This window comes from Cheilinus undulatus, linkage group 10, assembly GCF_018320785.1.
Source record: "Cheilinus undulatus linkage group 10, ASM1832078v1, whole genome shotgun sequence".
Taxonomy (NCBI): domain Eukaryota; kingdom Metazoa; phylum Chordata; class Actinopteri; order Labriformes; family Labridae; genus Cheilinus; species Cheilinus undulatus.
Genome location: NC_054874.1, coordinates 24,161,379 through 24,180,432, shown reverse-complemented (window position 1 = coordinate 24,180,432; position 19,054 = coordinate 24,161,379). Strand labels below are relative to the sequence as shown.

Below are 19,054 nucleotides of genomic sequence, written 5' to 3'. Positions count from 1 at the left end.
GGAGACTCATAATAAAACACATCTTAAACAAATGAAACTGTCAAAGCCTTTTTTTGGTTTCTAAAGTTTTGTGTCTTTAAACATGTCAGTCAAGCAACCTTTTTCTGAGCAATGTTGCCAGATGTCATGAGGACGATGAAGACTAGTCCAACAAGTAGCAACATTTTCACCATGCTATAATACAAGGAACTATTTTGTCTAACTTTTGTGGGTGGTTTGTAAGCAGAAGACTGAGGTTTGACACTTCCTTTTTGTCAGCCTTTGAGAAACGAATTTCGCCAAACAGCTTGTGTAACATTTGTCTAAAGCTCTCATATAACTGCTGTAAGATTATTGACACAAATGAATGAAAATCAAATATTTAAAGAATACACAACATTGAGAATATGAAAATGTGATTCTGGTATGATCTCCATCACATACTATATCTCTCTTGTCTCCTCAGTTTAAATTAAACACCTGTTTTTAATGAACAGGAAATAACATTTCTTCATGATACACCTAAATTAAAGCAAGCAAGATTGATTTCAAAGACCCACATACCACTTGAGTTCAGATTCATTTTTTGAAATGCACTCTTATTCCCTCACATTTTACTGGTACCTTTTTCAGTAGGTCACCATTTTGTCCCAGGCATTGTTAGCTACATAAACATGAGCTAAAGGTACTCTGTAAATGCAGCGATTTTGTCATCACTCAGTCCTGTTTCATTCATGGTATTCATAGTAGTGCATTCATAGTTCGTGTGCAGTTTCCCTTTCCTGCTTCACTGATGATTGGATAATTCATTATTCTGTTCATTCTTAAAGATTTTGACATCATTTCAGCAGATAATCATGATGAACACATCATAATCACAAAACTCTCACAGCAGGTTATCTCCCCTCATTTGTGTGTCCTTGCTGCATGCTGCCACTGGAGGGTGACAGAGTCTGAAATAAACCAGCACATCACATATGAGGAGCTAAATACACAAGCTTCAAACCACAAGTGGTTTCACATCTCTGTGGGCCAACAGCAAAGTGTGGAAACAAATTCTGACTTTTCTTTCACACCATCATCACTGACACCAGACATGCAATGATCTTTCAATAAATACGTTTGCCTTCAAAAGACAAAAAAAAAAAAAAAAAAGGATCAACACATTATTGTGCACAGACCCCCTAAAAACAAAACCAACAAATATGAGAAGCAACAAGTTTTTGAAAAATATGAAACTAAGTCAAACTTGTAACCATTGAAGCCTGAGATCAGTTCTGACATTACACTATTACTCCAGTATGTAAGTAGCTTTATTAAAAATCAGATCATAATTCATGATTAATTCATTTCCAGCTCAGCTCCTACAGTGAGTCTAAAATACACTGTTTAAAGGAAGAGTTACACTCAAACTGTTAATTACAAAAACTGCACCATTGAAACCCATCCGAACTGTAATTGTTCTCACTCCTACTAAAATGTTATACATGAATTTTATTTTATCTGGGTGTCGATCTGGACTTTTGCCTTGATCATTTTTGCTTTACTCCACCAGATGGTGTCATTTTGACCATATTTGGCATGTGGAGATGAAAGATGCTAAACATGCAAAACATAATCATGCATCATGCAGGGGTGGGTGGGTTTGAGGGAATGTTTTTTTTTTTGTCTATGTAAAGCACTTTGAGTTACATGTTATGTATGAAAAGCGATTTATAAATAAAGTTTGATTGATTGATTGATTGATCAAAATCATTGTTGCCGCTGATTCTTAACACATCCCAGCCTATATTGAAAACAAAAACTGAAGTTCTGAAATCTTAGGGTTAAATATTTCAAAGTTAATTTTTATTGGCCAAGATGTATTTTTAACTCCATTCTGAGTGAAATGGTTTTCAGTGTTGGAGATTTTGACAGTGTTGGTCCATTCAATGTTAGTTCAACTCCGTGAGGAATCAAGTGATCGAAGCCCTGTTCTCTACGATTACAAATTTGGGGGGGATGTGTGAGCATCATGCCCTTGGTCAGAGTGTTTAGATGTGTTTTATATGTGTTGTTATATGTGTTTATATATGGGTTTTTTTTGTTGTTGTTTTTTTTTTTAAAGATTTTTGATGTTTGCATCATGAATGAAGTTATCCATCAAGTTTCAGTTCCTGTCTGTGACTTTTTGGCCTGTAGTCAACCGAAGAAAAATTTAGTTGACCGAAATTACACCCAGGCACCATCCAATCAATCGGTCATTCAGGTTTTTAAAAAAAAACGACCAGGGTCATCTTGATCAGACAAAAGTTTTTCAACCAAACAATCAACTAACCAAAATGGAAGCTGTCAGCTCTACTGACTTTAGATTTTTGAGGCTGGGTGGTATGAGATACTTGGCTATAGTAGTGGCATTAGCATCCTGTGATTTCTGTGAAAGTTGATCCTGTGGTTATTATGAGCTCAGAACGATCCGCTGCATAGTGGCTGTAGATGGGAACATTTCATCTGCAAAGTTTAACCAGTTTTGTGTAAAAATGGGCCGAGAATGTTGGCTCACCTGTCCACTGTGTCAAAAACATACAAAGCACTTCATTTCTCCCCCCAAAAAAATCTGTTTGAGGCACTATTTTACGATGCAGCTTTTGCCATTTTGTGTCCTTCCACCTCCGCATACTGATATCCTCTGATCAGCTGTGTAGGTCTGTGGGCTTCTACAAGGATAATAACACCATAACAAGCTAAAACAAAGACAATATGAGGGATTTAGATTTACCTGGTGGTGTAGGTGTGGAAAATGCGATCCCGTGCTCGGAATCTCTCCTACTAAAAACTTTCAAATCTGGGACGTCACTAGGATTGAAAGACACGGGGGGCTTAGCCCCAAGGGTTGATGCTTGGCTTATAGAAATTATAGCGTTTACCAATTTTTTTATCCATACCATAAAATTTTTTTATCCATACCATAAAATTTTTTTATCCATACCATAAAATGCTTGATTAATTAATTATTAGTTGTAGAACATTCATCAGGACCTATGATCTGGCTCACTCTCTTTTCCTGTGAAGACTGTCCTTTCCTGAGCCTTCAGGAGGTTTTCCCTTTTTTCTAATAACAGCCTGAGTGAGTTTATGAGCTGGTATTTAAAGGTCTATATGCTGGAGTGAGTTCATGGAAAAGATGTTGGAAAACATCCATTGATGCAATTAGTGAAATATAATTTGATGATGACACGTATCGCAGTGATCATCATAAAATACAAGTGTGGAAGTGTATCGGCAGAAAGTGACTAAAGAAACTTGTTAAAACGAGGACATAAGAAGCTCTAGTTTGAACATAAGACAGCACACCTCAATGAATGACCTTACTGAAGAGACGCACCACCAGCAGACCTCCTCTGCACACATTCCTCTGTTGCACGCACCCTACGATAATAATACAAAGATGAAAAGAAATAAAAGATTTCATTTAGACATGGAACTATAGAACCATATGCGACTGGAGAGCCATGGGTTGAGTAGCTCTGCTCTATACATTAGGCAGAAAGTAACGTAAAAAGGGCTTAATGACGTCCATGTTTCAAATGAAGTTTCTCTGCTCTCTTAGCCAGCTAACTCTCCATCTCAGTTCTTCTTCGGTGTACTCCAGTTCATACAAATATCCTCTCATTTCTACAGTCAACTGCACATCATCATCACTCGAGTCAAAATCGCTCATTTTATCTTTGTTTTAGCTTGCTGTGGTGTTATTATCCCGGTAGAAGCCCACAGACCCACAAAGCTGATCAGAGGATCAGTGCACGGAGGTGGAAGGACACAAAATGGCAAAAGCTGCATCGTAAATTAGTGCCTCAAACAGAGGACATTTTTTGGAGAAATTAAGTGCTTTGTACATTTTCAACACAGGGTACAGGCAAGCCGACCTATTTTCTTGGTCTATTTTTATGTAAATCTGGTTAAACTTTGCAGATAAAATGCTCCCATCTACAGCCATTGTGCTGCAGATCTCTCTGAGCTCGTAATAACCAAAGGATCAACTGTCACAGAAATCACTGGATGCTAAAGCCACTATTATAGCCAAGTATCTCATACCACTCAAAAATCCCAAAATATCTCTTTAACCCCATAATTCTCCTTGCACACTAGTGTGCTTTTGAATTTTGTTTTTTCTATTTAATTTTTTTTCATTTTCATGCATATTGTTAATAACTAATGTCAAGGTTGTTTTCCTGGGGGGTGTTTTGAAAAAAAAAAAAGTTGTCACATTGTAAACAATAGTTATGCAACAGCCACCCTATTTTGTAAAGTGTGCGCATTGAAACCCATTCAAATTTCTGTTTTTGATCCTGCTCGAATACAATGTGAAGATCATGCATCGTCTTCTCTTTCTGCTTCATTTGAATCCTGTGACTGCAAAGTTTGTTTTTGGTGGGATTCCCTTCCTGATGACGTCATTTCTCAAATTTTACAACAGGAGCAATTTTCTGCTTCTACCATTGTATGTAGCCATTGCAGACTCTTCCCACCCCTCTCCCTGAGCTAAGTCTTAAACAACAGGTTTGCATTGGCATGAAAACCAGTGTGTCTGTGAATGAAAGCAATATGTACTAGTATTTGAGTGCGTGTGTGCACGCGCACCTGTCTAACAGCGTGTGCATTGCTGCATTATCACATATGTGGCACCGATGAATAAAGGGGCAGGTAGCTTTGAGGAAGCACCTACTCTACATCTTCAGTTTCATGTGTTATTTTTTCCTGCCAACATTCAAATTATGTTGACACTTTATATTATGAAATATGTAAAATCAAGAAAAACACAGGGGCACCCGCACAGCTTTGAAACTTACTGAAACTTGCAGGTAAGATCACACACCTGCAGGTGCAGCACAGTGCGCACATCACTGCATCAAGATAGCTCCTCATTTCACTTTGAGATAGAGATAGAGAGATATAACATGGAGAGAGCCCTCTCCGTGATTATGGAATCTGAACTGGATCCCATGGAATCGGACCCCGTGTCCACAGACTTGGACACAGGGTGGCATGTGTCCTTCAGGATGCCCAGGGCCTTCCTGTGGCAGCAGGACCTGAACAGTTCCTCTAAGGAGAGGAGAGCACAGCCTGTGATTTTCTGTGCTGTGTTGATGACCCTCTGGAGAGGTGTCTTCTCCTGAGAAGTGCAGCTGGAGAACCACACCAGGATGCAGTATGCCAGTACACTTTCAATGGAGCATCTGTAAAAGGACACCAGCAGCTCCTTGGCCAGGGCGTTGCTCTTCAGAACCCTCAGGAAGTCTGTGCCTTTTTGATCAGCACTGTGGTGTTGGTTTTCCAGGTCAGGTCATCATTCAGGTGCATGCCCAGGAACTTGAAGTCCAAGACCCTCTACACATAGTCCCTGTTATTGTGTATGGGCTGAAGGTCAGATCTGTTTCTCCTGAAGTCTGCTATTATTTCTTTAGTTTTTGTTGTGTTGAGGACCAGGTTGTTGATGCTGCACCATGATGACAGTTTTTTGACCTCATCCCTGTACGCAGATTCATCTCCCCCTGAGGTGAGCCCGACCACTGTTGTGTCGTCTGCAACCCCTAAGCTTACATCAGGTTTACTGAAAATATCATTCATTGTGATAAGGGCCATAAAATGAAGCTACATCATGACAGAAACTTGGCAATTAAAGGGTAAAAAAATGTAAATAAATCATAAATATTTGGTATCAATAATTAGGGGAAAAGCTGGTTAACAGGACTGTCAACAATTTTTTGAACAAATCCTCTACAATATTTTTAGAGCTTTTTTTTCTCAACGCACACAAGTGTGCAAAAGGACGCTTAACATATGTATTTTATGAATTATGACACAGCACAAAAATAAAAAAATGTTTCATAGAAATATTGATGCTAATCTTTCACATATACCAGTTCCCAAAAACTGAATCAGAAAAAAATTAAGTTTACATCAGGCTTATTGAAAATATATCATTTATTGTGTTTTTCAAGCCATAAAATGGGGCTGCATCATGAGAGAAACTAGGCAATGAAAGGGTTAAAAATGTAAATAAATCATGACTATTTGGCATCAATAATTAGGGCAGAAGATTGTTAACAGGAATGTCAAAAAAAAAATTTTTAAATCTTCTATACAGTTTTTCATAGCTTGTCTTTTCTCAACGCACACTAGTGTGCAAAAGGAAGCTTAACGTCCCTTTTTATTAGGAGAACCAGAGGGTTAAAGAGTGCATAGTGTGTATCTTTTATCAGTATACATTTTGCCATAGAAGACCAACCATGCCACAGATTTTCAAGAGTAACTGCAGCTCTGTCATACTATAAAATATTTAACACTTTCAAAAGTGTAGTTTAAAGGTACAGTGTGTAAAAATGGGACTATCAACATTTAACAGTCAATTCTGGAGTGTGATGCTTATTTCTCTGGTGATAACTGTGGGAACCAGTGAAGTTTAAAAATCAATACATGCTTAACTGTTATTTGGTTCCTTCTATGGTGCCATAGAAACAGGCAAAATGCAAAAATCCAAGATGGCAGCATCCTTGGAGGGGACCCTCCCTATGTATGAATAAAAGGCTTATTCTGAGTTAATTTAAAACATGAATTTAAAAAATGTGTTATCAGATGTCAACACTAATGTAGATCAGTCTACTTATAAATGTTATGTTTCATTTTAACCAAGCTTGTTTTGCTAAATGCTAATAGGCTAAATATTACACACTGCACCTTTAACTACATAGTGTGGATCAAAATAGACACTTTGAAAATGTTAGATTTAAGCCTTTATGAGTTTAATTAATATGGTCAATTTTGTACTTTATTAAAGAGGTGTGACTTTACCTGAACAACCTGGTTGGAGATCTATTGTCTTGTTGTTCTTGCCAATAAGGAAGACCATATGTACAACTCTTCAATAGCTACTCAGTACTGAAGGTTAATATTTTCACTGTAGATTTATAGACCAGTACTTTAATTTCACTTAAATACATTTAACTAGAATAACTGTTTGTTTAATTTAGTAGTTGTGTATTTTTCCCTCCTCTGACTTTAAGTGACTATCTTCATAATCAACAAGTAACTCGACTCGAGATAATATTGCTTCCTGATCTACACACTTTTACACACATTTTTAATGCAACTGAGTTTGATTTCAACGGCTGACATCCCACTTTAGTTCAGATTATTTTTTGTAAATTAACTCTCATTCTCTCCCACTTTACTGTACTTTTTTTTTTTGTTGTTTTCCACCCAGTTTGTTCCAGGCTTTGTTAGCTTAGTAAACATGAGTTACAGACGGTCCTTAAATCCAGTGTTACTGTCATCACTGTTTCATTTATTGTATTCATATACGTGCACTCATAGTTTGTGTGAGATTTCCCTGTCCTAGTTCACAGATAAATTCCTGATGCTATTGGATCATTATTAATTCACTGTAAAGATTATGACAACATTTCAGCAGATAATCATGATGAACAGATCATAATCACAAAACTGTCAGCCCTCACAGGTTGTCTAACTTCACATTTAGTGTTTGTCCTTGCTGCATGCTGCCACTGGAGGGCGCCAGAGTCTTAAAAACAAATCCCATATGAGGACCTAACATCCAAGTGTCAAACTGAACCTTTTCACTTCTCTGTGGGCTGACAGCAAAGTGTGAAAATATACAAATTCTGGCTTTTTTATATTCACACCAACATTGCTGACACCGGACAATAAAATTAACACAGTAACAAATGATTTATCAACAAATACAAGAACAAGAAGTTATTAAACTTAATAAAACTTGTAAGAGGTCAGGTAAGCAAGAGGTCAGTACTGACATTGCATCATTACTCCAGTATGTAAGTAGGTGTAGTGGAAATCAGATCAGAGAAAACTACTCATGCTTACTGCAGTTATGAATTTTGCTCTAATTTTCAAGAAGTAAATTTATATAACTTTGGACTGATTGACAGAAATTTTTCGTTTTAGGACATGACCATACCTGCCACAGGTGCTTTTATATTTCTGACATTACGATGAGCACAGAGGGTCATATTTACTTCACATGCTGTTTATGGTTAATCTTACAGTGAGTCTCAAAGGATTTGTTGGTGTGTGTATTTTTTTGCATGCAGTTCTCCACATCCCATCAGACCCAGACCCAGAAACCTTGCCCCTAGAAGTTTTGTTACTGTGGGACTGATAATAAACATTAGCTCCAAAATGTATTTATTTATTTATAAAGTTTATTTGAAATGGAAAATGAAAATTACATAGTATAACTTCAGCCTGTTATAAACAAGCTATAAGTGACTGATGTTTCACATTTAGCCATTTTTGCTAGTTTTCATCTTCTGTCCCCAGTTAGGCTTAAAAAAAAAGAGAGAGAGGTAGAAGGAAAACACAAAATTTACATGAGAATTACATACAGACAATGATATCTGAGACATTTGAGCGCCTTTCTCAGAAAGAGCTGACTGCCCCAGGGAGGTCTTATGATGGGGAATGTTTCAGTTGTGCCCCTGGTGGTCCTCTCACTAGTTTGCCTGCAAAAAAGTTTGCATAAAATTTCTGGTGCTATGTTCTGTAAGCATTCAAAACCCAGTTTCAAACATGATAATTTTATAAAATTAGCAAAACTGAGCAAATCATCCTGCTTCAGGATGTGACAGTGGCACCAACTCTGGGTTTTTAACCATTATTTCTGTTGCTCGGTTACACAAAGATGCAACAGGCCCTAAAATAGTCAAGGAGGCTTGGCTCCGCACTGTGACACCATAAGACATGTGAAAATTTCAACTATGATTTTTTTTTTTCCTCAAAGAAGAAGCTTTTGATGAAATCTTTTCAGGCAGATAATACCCAAGCATCTTTTATACAGTTTAGCAGTATGGACTGAATATATCTTCCATTTGAGGAAGATCAAATTCATTCCTGAGTTGAGAAAAAGATTTAAGAGTCCCACCTACAAATAGATTTTAAATCTGAGAAATATCAGCATATTTCTATATTATTAAATCCATCTCTGAACCGGACTGCACATAATCTGAATTGTATGAATTTGGTGCCAAAACAGAATATTGACCCCAAAACAGACATAAATGATTCATGTTTTCTGTTTTTTTTCCTACGGTAAAATGATCTTTTTCTCTCTGTAGTGAAATAGCATTGTTTGTTAATATCAGGAGGAGCAGCTTCACAACCAAATATAGAAATGTGGAAATAGTTTCATTATAAAAGTGATTATCAAACACCTGTATTATAATTATTAATAGTAGGAGTAGTAGTATAGATCTGAATAGCTCACTTCTAATCCCAATAAAATACAGTTTGCTTAGAGTAACTGTTCTTTATGTTAACTAATAAAAGAGTGGTTCATTTAGAGATTACGTTAAATGTGTTATATTTGTTAAGAGATTATTATAAAATGGTCTGTCAGTTTTTAGTTTGGCACGCCATTTGTGAATAATTTTTTCCCCTCTCTTCATTTCTGAACATAAAAATGTCAAAAACTTTAACTGTTCATCTCAAATCCTCTTTTGAACCGAAGGAGGAATAGTTCCTTCTCTCCCAGTCTGTCCATCAACACCAAAAAGGCCTCCTCAGTTTGACTTAAAGGGAAGTGAAACTGACATCATTTCCTCTGTTCTTTCTGCCCGTAAAACCATGAACACAACGCTCTGCTCGCTAAAAGCTTTCACTCATCTTTCTCTGAGGCTCATCATTTTAAAGATCTCATTTCAGGCTGTTTAGTGTAAATGTGTGTGCTTGTTTTTGGTTGAATTGTAAAATTCTGTCCTGAAGCTGCTGACGGGGTGAACAGGGGCGTGAAACAGAGGAGACATGGGTGCTGTGTTGGGACTGCTGCTGCTGCTGCTGGGAGTCTCTCATGGTGAGTGGTTTGACTTAAATCATTGATGACATAACTTTATGTTTTATTTATAATTTTATGATAAGAAGCCTAACATTCTTGTAGCATGTGTTGATTCTATGATAATGTGATATAGTTAAAAGCTTGAAAACAAAAACCCTTTTACTGATAGATTACATTTTAAGAATCCACTGGGAACTGTGGTCTATTTGAGCAACTTAACTTTCTTGTAAATAAATCTAATTTTTTTGAGGATCTTGTAATACATTGGTAACAGTGTGCTTATATTTTAAGAAATGAATAATTATCAGACTTTTTTAAACTGATAATTTGATACATTTCTTAGCTTTGTTTATGTCTGTGTTTAAAATGATGACAGTGTATTGGGCTGACTATATGTTGTTCAAACATGCTCAGCGCACCTTTGTTTAAATTCAATCAGAAGAATATAACAACTAACTATCTAGCTCTAAAAATACTTCTTTTGCATTAAGTGAAATCTAACTTTGAATAATTCAATATCATTTGCAATAAAGTTCATAATATGTTATATATGTGACTCTAATACACTAGGTCTGGCTGTACAGTGACACATTTGCATCAAGCTATTTATTTCAGTTGAGTTTGTGCACATGTCTTGAGCTGTCATTAATTTACTGGAAATTAAAAAATCCATGCTGCTTCAAAAACAGGTTATTATGACTGTTTTTTTTTTTTTTTTAATTCCCAGGTGTGAAAACACACTGTGATGGCAGACAGAATGGAGCTGTGTGTTTTGGACCTCTGGGAGGAACCGTGGTCTTCCGGCTGATGGATGATGCCTCCAAAATATTTAGATATGCTTGGAAAAAAGGAGAAACAAACATATTACAGGGGAGAGAGGAGAAGGTTATAACTAATCAGATTACAAACAGATCCTCATTTACTCCCAGTAATGGAACATTTAGGATCAATGACCTGAGCAGAAATGATGATGGTGAATATACTCTTGAATTATTTTTTGATTCAAGTGGATCAAATAAAGCAAAACAAACTCTACAGTTGAACATCCAAGGTAAACAGCATTTTTGTCCACTGGCAGTTACATTGGCAGAAATGTATCTCTTTTCCCAATTTTATATCTATATCGATCTGTTTGAGAACTTTAAAGAACAATAATGTTTCCAAAGACATAAAAGGTAATGTGTAACTTTTCTCCAGTTCCTGTGTCCTCTGTCCGGCTGACCTCTGAGTGTCTGTCTGAGGGAGAGAAGAGGGTCTCCTGCTCCTCTCAGGAAGGGGACAGCCCTCGGTACAGCTGGACGCTGAATGGACGAACACTGAGCAACTCACAGCTCCTCTCTGGAAACAGTGAGAGTCAGACTATCACTCTGAAACAAGACCAGTCAGGTCGACTGGCCTGCACAGTCAGAAACCAGGTCACCAGTGTCACCAAAGAAGAGCAGATATCCACCTGTGGTGAGTGAGAGCATGAGAACAGACCGATAATTAAACATGCATCAGTTATTGATCTGGTTTTCTTTCCCACAGGCTTCCAATTCTTTGACTGCACCTTACTCAATGGGACGTACATAACAAAGTGGTTACTTCCAACCAATGAAACTCAGTGTATTCAATCAACAACACTTTCTGGGGGTAAGGAGACTGTGACGATTACACCCTCTATTATTAGTATACCCTTCAACAACACTTCCTCCAGCAGAGACAACCCATGGTACATTAGTAAGTGAAAGTAGATGCATCAAAGTTTGTCTTTTTAATCTTTGTCTCTTACCTAAAAAAGCATCACACGTTTTCCAACTTAAATTTCTCAGAGGTCTGTCTTTTATTTCTAGCCAATTTGCCCACAGTGCTGGGCGTCCTCTGTGCACTGCTCATTCTTTTGGTTGTTGGAGTTGCAGTCATCTGTGCTCAGAAGAAAAAGAAGAACAAAGCCGAAGGTACTGAACTTCCTTTTTTCACATTATTTTTTTTAAATAACAAATTAAAAAATGTTGATGTTTTCTGCATATCGTTTCTCTTTTTGCAGAGACTAAATAAAATATAGTTTCAGCCTGCAGCTGTTTAACTCAAAAGAGTTTAGCCCTGAGACTGGGGCTGCGTGGATTGGCATGCCTTCCTCTGCACTAAACACAATCTGCCTGCTAGCATCAATTGCACCCCATAGTCAATTATCCACATATGTGCAAAATAATTGTATTTGACCTGTTTAAAAAGTCAACAGTAGAAGTGCGAACAGGCAGAGTTTTGTAGCAGTCTTTCAGGAAGCTATGCTAGCTATGCTGCTGGTTAGCTTCAGACAAGAACACTAACTTACAGCTAGGAGTGGAGGTGCAAGTCTTGCTTTATGAAAAAGTTTTAAAATCTGCCTCCCAGCAGCAGTTTCACTACATAATTAGCTTGTTTTTAGCATCAGTAAGTAGATGAGCAAGAACATCTTTTCCACTGAAAAAAACTTGCTGGTAGCCTCTGCTTTGAGTTGAGGGGCTAGCAAAGTAATTTTGTGTTAGTTGTAACTTTTTTTTACATAGATTATGATTTGTATTGTACAAAATAACATGTTGCTGTGGGTTTAAGTGCTCAAATGTAGACAGCAGTGCATATGAGCATAATAACAACCATTTATCATGTATTGTGATCCTGTGTTCATAATTGGTTGCTTCATGTATGCTGGCAGATGTTTTGGACATCCTTCTTAGAGATGATCCGTCTGCAATACTCTTTCCATTAGAGTTGTGGCACGATCTGAAAAAAATGCACATGAATCAGGCTTTTTTTTAGATGATAATTTGATTATGATAATGATAATTACTATTTCATTAACTCAAGGTTCTAACTTTTTAAAAAGATTAATTTTTTTAACTCCAATTACAAATGTTAACAAGTTTCAAACTCTTTCCAAATAAAATTTAAAGACAAATTAATTTTTCCACTGAAAACTACAAGTAATATTCAAAAGGTCCCCTTTGATGAGTAAATAGCTTGTTCTCAGATGTGCTTTGTTATAGAATTGTTTTATAATGAGAAAAGCTGTTTAAAGTTGATAAATATTGCTTGCTATTTTTTCCAGTTATTCACATTTTTTCATTAATGTGGTGGAGACGAGCAACAGCAACAGTAGCTGACACTAATTCAAACAAGATTTTCTAGACATGAGAGCCAGTTGGAGAAAATAACTGCAGAACATGTTCATAAGGGACATCATTTTGTGTATTAAAACACTAAGAAAATTTTGGGCACAAATAGTTTAAAGTTTGGGGCATGCTCTGCTCTGCTCTACATAGAAAGCTTTAAAAGCTAACTGCAAGTACGGAAATAATTGAATTCAACTTGTTCAAAGTCAACTTATAAGTTTTAAAAGACAACTTTTGCTGGTCCAGTGTCATTAAAATCTTTCAGTTAGCTATGCTAATGGTTAGTTAGCTTTTAAAACAAAACTAGCCTACAATATATTCTCAGTGTGATATCTGAAACAGTATCAAACCTCATTCAGCAGCACCTATTAACACTTAAAAGGCTTACTTTTAGATGTGCTAAGAAGCTAATTTTTCTGCTTTAAGTCTTTATACAAAACTCTGTAATGGCCAAGTGAGTAATTTCAATCAATCCGTGTATTACCCAAAATGTCTTTCAACTTTATTTTCTGTCACTATATGTAATACTGATATTCTAATTTGATACCTTTTATATCAGACGACAACGAAGACCAAGATTTAACCTACGCAGATGTCAAGATCGTACAGCAGCGGAGGGAGGGGAGGCCGATGCAGCAAATGGCAGAGCCAGAGGTGGAGTACGGCCAGGTTAAGTTTTCACAGCGACCTCGGCAGACTGTTGAACCACCAAGAGAAGAATCTGTGTATGCGATGGTGCGCAAAGGCAGATGATTCACAGTGTTTTAACAAAGACTGCAACACTGAAGGCCGAAAGAGGGGAAGCTTGTTGGCTGAAAGCACTTCCTGATTAATTTACACTGCTGATAAACAGTTATAGATAGATAAAGAGGCCCAGTGAACTTCCCTTCACTTGGCTTTAATTTTCCAAGAACATTTACATTACAGTTGTATAAAAAAGAAAAAAACTGAAAACATTGTAAATATTGTAAAAAAAAAAAATGCAATGAAAAAATTCACCATTACTGTAGTTTTTTTCATTGCATTTTTAAATTTAATTTACAACGGTTTATTTTAACATATCAAAATAATGTTGTGTATATGCTGAAACTCATGTATGTTTTTTTTAAATTCACCAGATGTGTTTGGAAAAGTTTAGGGGTGGTTGATCAGAAACCTGTCAAATTTAGCAGCACTGTTTTTTCCTGCTCTGTCGACAGGAGGTTTAAACTCAGAGAATGTCTCGTCTTTTCTCAGTGGCCACACATTTGTTTCCATGATGTGCAAACTTCTGCTTTTCTCAGGCGTAGGTCTAAAGTCTTTCAACATTACTTCATCAGCTGCATTTTGGGATTTTTGAAACCTGTTTTCATTACTAGGGCCTAATCAGTTTGTATAAAATAGTTCTTTGATGCCATTGTTGTTTTAATTATGCTTCTTGCTGCATGACAGGGAATTTATGCCAGACAGAAAGCATGGATTTTTATGTAAGGTTACAGTAAACTATGAAAATTGTTTATCACACTTCCCCTTTCTTTAACAGCATTATTGATGATTTTGAAATGAAAGGGGAATTTTTTTCTTTTTTGTTTTTATGTTTTTCGTCTTTACTGAAGCATGAAGAAAGCTAAGGGTGACTAATGTGGTTTTCTTCTCAAGTAGTCAGGAGAAATGGGCCTGAACAGTTTGTCAATATGAGAAAAGGATAAGTTTATCTTTCAGTACCATCAAGTTATCTTGTCTATTTTCAGACCGATGCATTTCCCATGACTCTGTGGTTTCCATTTTAGAGTGTACCAGACTCTAGCTGAAAACATGAAAGAGACCAATATGTAATTTAGAGCCTTTTTTGTGCAATGAGCAGGTAAACGTGGGAAAAAATACCTGCAGCTCACTCTCAACAGATTGCAGGGAATAATTTAAATAAATTACAAGTAACTTATCCGAACTTAGTGTACCAGAAAACTTGAAATTCCTTTTAATATCTCAAAGGCATACAGGTAAATGATCTTCATATCCACAAGATGTACTTGTTTCATTGCATCTTCTTGTGCAGACTACAGCTCTCAGTCTGGAACAATGGGTGCACCGCTGCAATGATACAATAGTCAGCAGTGATGGTAGAGACAAACCACTTAATACTTGAAGTCATCAGATTTTGAGGAGTCTTCTGCAAAAAAAGCTAGCTTTTTTCACCTTTACATAGAGAAGCATCTGATGATGGACATTTTAGATAAAGGACTTGTAAAAGCTACAATCAGCTACATATAAAAGCCCAGTGATTTCTGCTGACAGCATTTTGGTGTGGGTGTTTCTTGAGCCTGGCCTCATTTTTTGTTTTTGTTCATATAAAAATCATTCAAGTAATGCTTTAGAAACCTGGTGGGATTGTGGCATCTTCCAAAGCTCTTTGACCTCTATTTACATGGTATATATTAAAGCAAAGATAATTTAAACTATGCTGATTTGGTGATTTTTTTTTTCTTTTTGGCAGTTACGGCAGCACTATGCTGCTTTTATTTGTTTAATGAAAGACAGAGGTTATATGATTGGTTTTGGTTTGATAGCTCCCGGTTAAAGGTTGACAACCATAACCGACCATTCAGCTGATTCACAGAGCAATAAAAATGGTGTTTATGGTTCATGACAGTTGTACCGTCCTGAAACAACCACCTTGGATTGTTTTTTTTTTCTTTTACCTGCTTGTTAAAACACAGTTGAACTTCTGACCAACATAATTCACTGAGAAAATGATTAACAGCACATTATAGTGTAAAAAAGGTGCTCAAAGATGCTTTTAAAATGTATATTTGGTCAGTAGCACTCTGTTCACTTCAGAGGAAATATTTGTATAAAACTGTGCAGTATGACTGAAGCATTTTAATAGGTGTATAACAGCTCTTGATAGATTTAGTTAAGGCAAAATTAAACTTTTTATCCTCCTTGTGAATGCCAGCTGATTTTGTCTTTGTCATGACACAGTTATATGATGTTACCTTACCATGCCAAAGGTATTGAACTTAAATAAAAAAAAACAAGTGGTTCATTCTTGACTCAAGAAAATGTCTGTTTATCAAGTGTTCTGTCGAAGAATGTCACTGGTTTTGTTTTGAAAAAGTAAAATATCTTTAAATAGTGCATTACTAAAAATCATACATTACTATTTGCTGTTTGAAAAAATGAATGTAAAAGGATGAAAGTTTCCAAGAAAATATTGATCAAAAGTTATGGGCTACAAATGCTGCTTAACTCCTGTCGTATATCTGAGTTAATAACTCCCTTGAAAATAAGATCTGTGTCACCTCAGGTCACACTCTTGTTAAACTGATGTATTTGTGAGGTTGTTTTGTGGGCTGTGGCTTTTTTCTTCGGCTCCATGAGCTTAACAAGAAGCCTTTCTCTGTGAAATTGCTTTAAGCGTTTGTGGAGAATAAAGTTGAAACTCATTTAGTCCCACAACAGCTTAATGTGTACAGTAAGTGCTGGTGGACAGAAAATAAAAACCCAATCGATTAACGACTGCAATGAGGAGGCTCTTCATATAATGTGGGACTCAACATGCTGTAAAACTGAACAAAGATAAAACATATTTACGCAACAATTCCCAGTGAGTTAGAATTCAAAATATTCAAGGTAACTGATTATATAAAAATGTTAAGTAACTGAGAAACGGTATTTTTGGAGTAGCAGGTACCTAGTCTTATTAGGTTATATCAACTCAGCATTACTCGTGCATTTGTGTTGGGTTAACATGACTTGCTAAGTCAAACTACAGTGTGGAAAGTTTCCTACACTTTAAAAAATTCAACCTAAAACATGTTTGTGTATTTTTTCGCAAAGCATATTCTTTATCGACAGCACTATTCCTTCTTTCCACGATATACTTCAACCTTAAACATACATGCCACTCACAGTAGATCAACTAAAGAAACAATGACTGAAGGTGTCTGCAGAACCAGGAGGTCCTTTTCTATCAGGTTAAGAACACCATCCATTGGATGCCGTGGCTGCTTCCCACAGGTGGGACTTCTATAACTGAGTCAGTAACTTCACTCATGGTGCAAAAGTGTCTAATGCCCAAAGGCATCCTGGAAAAACTAGTCAGATTAAGGGATGACTGTCAAATTATCTAAGTGCAATTACTAGTGGTGAGCGTATCTATCCTAAAGTATCGATATATCGATATTTACAAAGTACTGATTTGGTATTGAGTACTTTTTAAAAGTATCGATATTAAATGAGTACTTTAAAAAAAAACGTCTAACCATGCACCCTATCTGTTTGTTTGCAGTCACTCTCGTCTGTCTGTTGTGCCAAAAGTCCACTGCTGCACTGTTTTCCGTGTCATGTGACTTTGGCGACCAATCAGATAGAGCAAACAGGCACATACACACTCAAGGCATCAGCACACACACACGGTTATTCACAGTCCTCATGTCTGTATCAAACTAGAGAGAACAGCAGAAATAAACTACTGCAGCTTTGTGGGATAACTTTCCACAAAAATGCAAAGGTGAGTAAGCATTTCCAGTGTAACAAGTTTTTATCTCAAAGTTATAAAAAACTGACGCATGAAGAGGATGTTAGAGTCATATCTAATCTGCACCGCTCACTTTCAGAATAAAGACATTGATGGTGTCTTTCACTGAGCCAAAACCACAGCTAATGCCATTAGTCATAAAAACCAGGAAAGAAAGAAGTTCTGTAGCTGACTCTGATGCATGTGCGATTAATTTTAATTGACTTTAAGAGTGTACTTCTAAATCTGTTCCTCTTTATTACTGTTTACTAGTTTTTCTCCTATAATTTGACCACCTTTTCCATAAGTTTAGAAAGTTTTTGCAGCATTTTCTCAAACCACCCATTGAATAGTACACAGATTAATTAAGTAATTTAAACAGTCTAAACCATTAGGTACAGTGGGGAAAAAAATAGATAAAAACAAGTCCCATATTACAAAAAATATATAAGTTAAAATCCTGCTTTGAAATATATTTTACCCCGAATACTTAGTTGATAGTTAAAGATAACTTGGAAAAGAATTAATTCTATTTATTAAGACTGATAAATAAATGATAGGTTATGTTTTTTGAGTTTTTATGGCCTTATTCATATCAATTTCATAATTATGTATACTGCTGCTTTTATAAGTAAAAAGTATTGGTATCGAGTATCGTATCGGTGATATTGGTCGTGTATTTACTTGGTATCGGATCGATATTAAATTTCGCAGTATCGCCCACCACTGGCAATTACAGAAGACTACTCAAGGTGACTGAGTACTGCTCACCTAAAACAGAAAGATGCACTCTGTTAATTCTGAAATCTAGAAATCAAAAAGCTATTTTACAGTTTAGCATTCCTACAATTAACGTTTTTAACAACCTCCGAATTTACAGTCTTATAGTGAAAAACCGCAACATAAACCACCTCCCATGAAGTACTCTTCCAAAGAGTTGTTACTTCTCCCTATCCTGTTAAAACTTCTTCTTCTTCTTCTTCTTTTGAATTTCCTGCAGACTAGACGCAGCTAAGGTGTATTGCTGCCCTCCCCACAGGACTTTAGCGCTGGTTAGTCAGCACATCAAACTCTAGAGTACAATCCAGTCGAGTGAAGAAATTTTAAAACAGCTTTTGCCGTTTCATGCCGTTCCCATCTGAGTAGTGACTTTGTGTTAAAACTTGCCTCCAAAGTCAGGATTTCTCTAGATGACTTAGCAACTTCACTCATGGTACAAAAGTGTCTAATGCCCACAAGCATTCTGGTAAAATTGTGCAGATTGAGGGATGATTGCCACATAAGTTGAGTTCAATGGCAAAAAAATACTTATGACTAAGTGCTGTTTACTTAAAACTAAAAATGTGTTTAATCAACTCAGAAAAATAGAGCTGAAATAGCTGTTTTGGATATGTAAATTTAAAAAACTTATTTTTTAACAACCCTCTACTGTTCAGTCTTACAGTGCACATAAATGTCAGCTTTAAGATAGTGCAAATGAAAACAAGATGTTTATGTTAACAGGAGCTGAAAACAAAAGAAAGGAAAAGAGAAGGAGAACATGGATTCTTTAACTGTACAAAAAAGACCCAGATCATACGCACAAGACTGATGGTTTGA

At 36.4% G+C, this 19,054-nt stretch overlaps 1 protein-coding gene across 2 annotated transcripts; it reads left to right on the top strand.

The window, feature by feature from the left end:
• The first annotated feature begins 9,432 nt into the window (after positions 1–9,432).
• LOC121516759 (hepatocyte cell adhesion molecule) lies at positions 9,433–15,973 on the top strand. Of its 2 annotated transcripts, none has more exons than XM_041798168.1 (6): positions 9,433–9,844; positions 10,554–10,877; positions 11,024–11,281; positions 11,354–11,458; positions 11,659–11,763; positions 13,517–15,973. In XM_041798168.1, exons 1-6 carry the CDS (start codon positions 9,796–9,798, stop codon positions 13,708–13,710), a joined length of 1,035 nt encoding a protein of 344 aa, XP_041654102.1. In that variant the 5' UTR covers positions 9,433–9,795; the 3' UTR covers positions 13,711–15,973. The 2 variants fall into 2 exon arrangements, with proteins under 2 accessions (XP_041654102.1, XP_041654101.1); XM_041798167.1 differs by having other exon boundaries at positions 9,434–9,844; positions 11,354–11,545.
• The last annotated feature ends 3,081 nt before the right edge of the window (positions 15,974–19,054 follow it).

Coding starts and splice junctions, on each gene's coding strand:
- LOC121516759 (XM_041798167.1), top strand. CDS start 9,796: ATGGGTGCTGTGTTGGGACTGCTGCTGCTGCTGCTGGGAGTCTCTCAT. Junction 9,845..10,553: donor GCTGCTGGGAGTCTCTCATG/GTGAGTGGTTTG, acceptor TTTAATTCCCAG/GTGTGAAAACACACTGTGAT. Junction 11,546..11,658: donor AGACAACCCATGGTACATTA/GTAAGTGAAAGT, acceptor TTTTATTTCTAG/CCAATTTGCCCACAGTGCTG.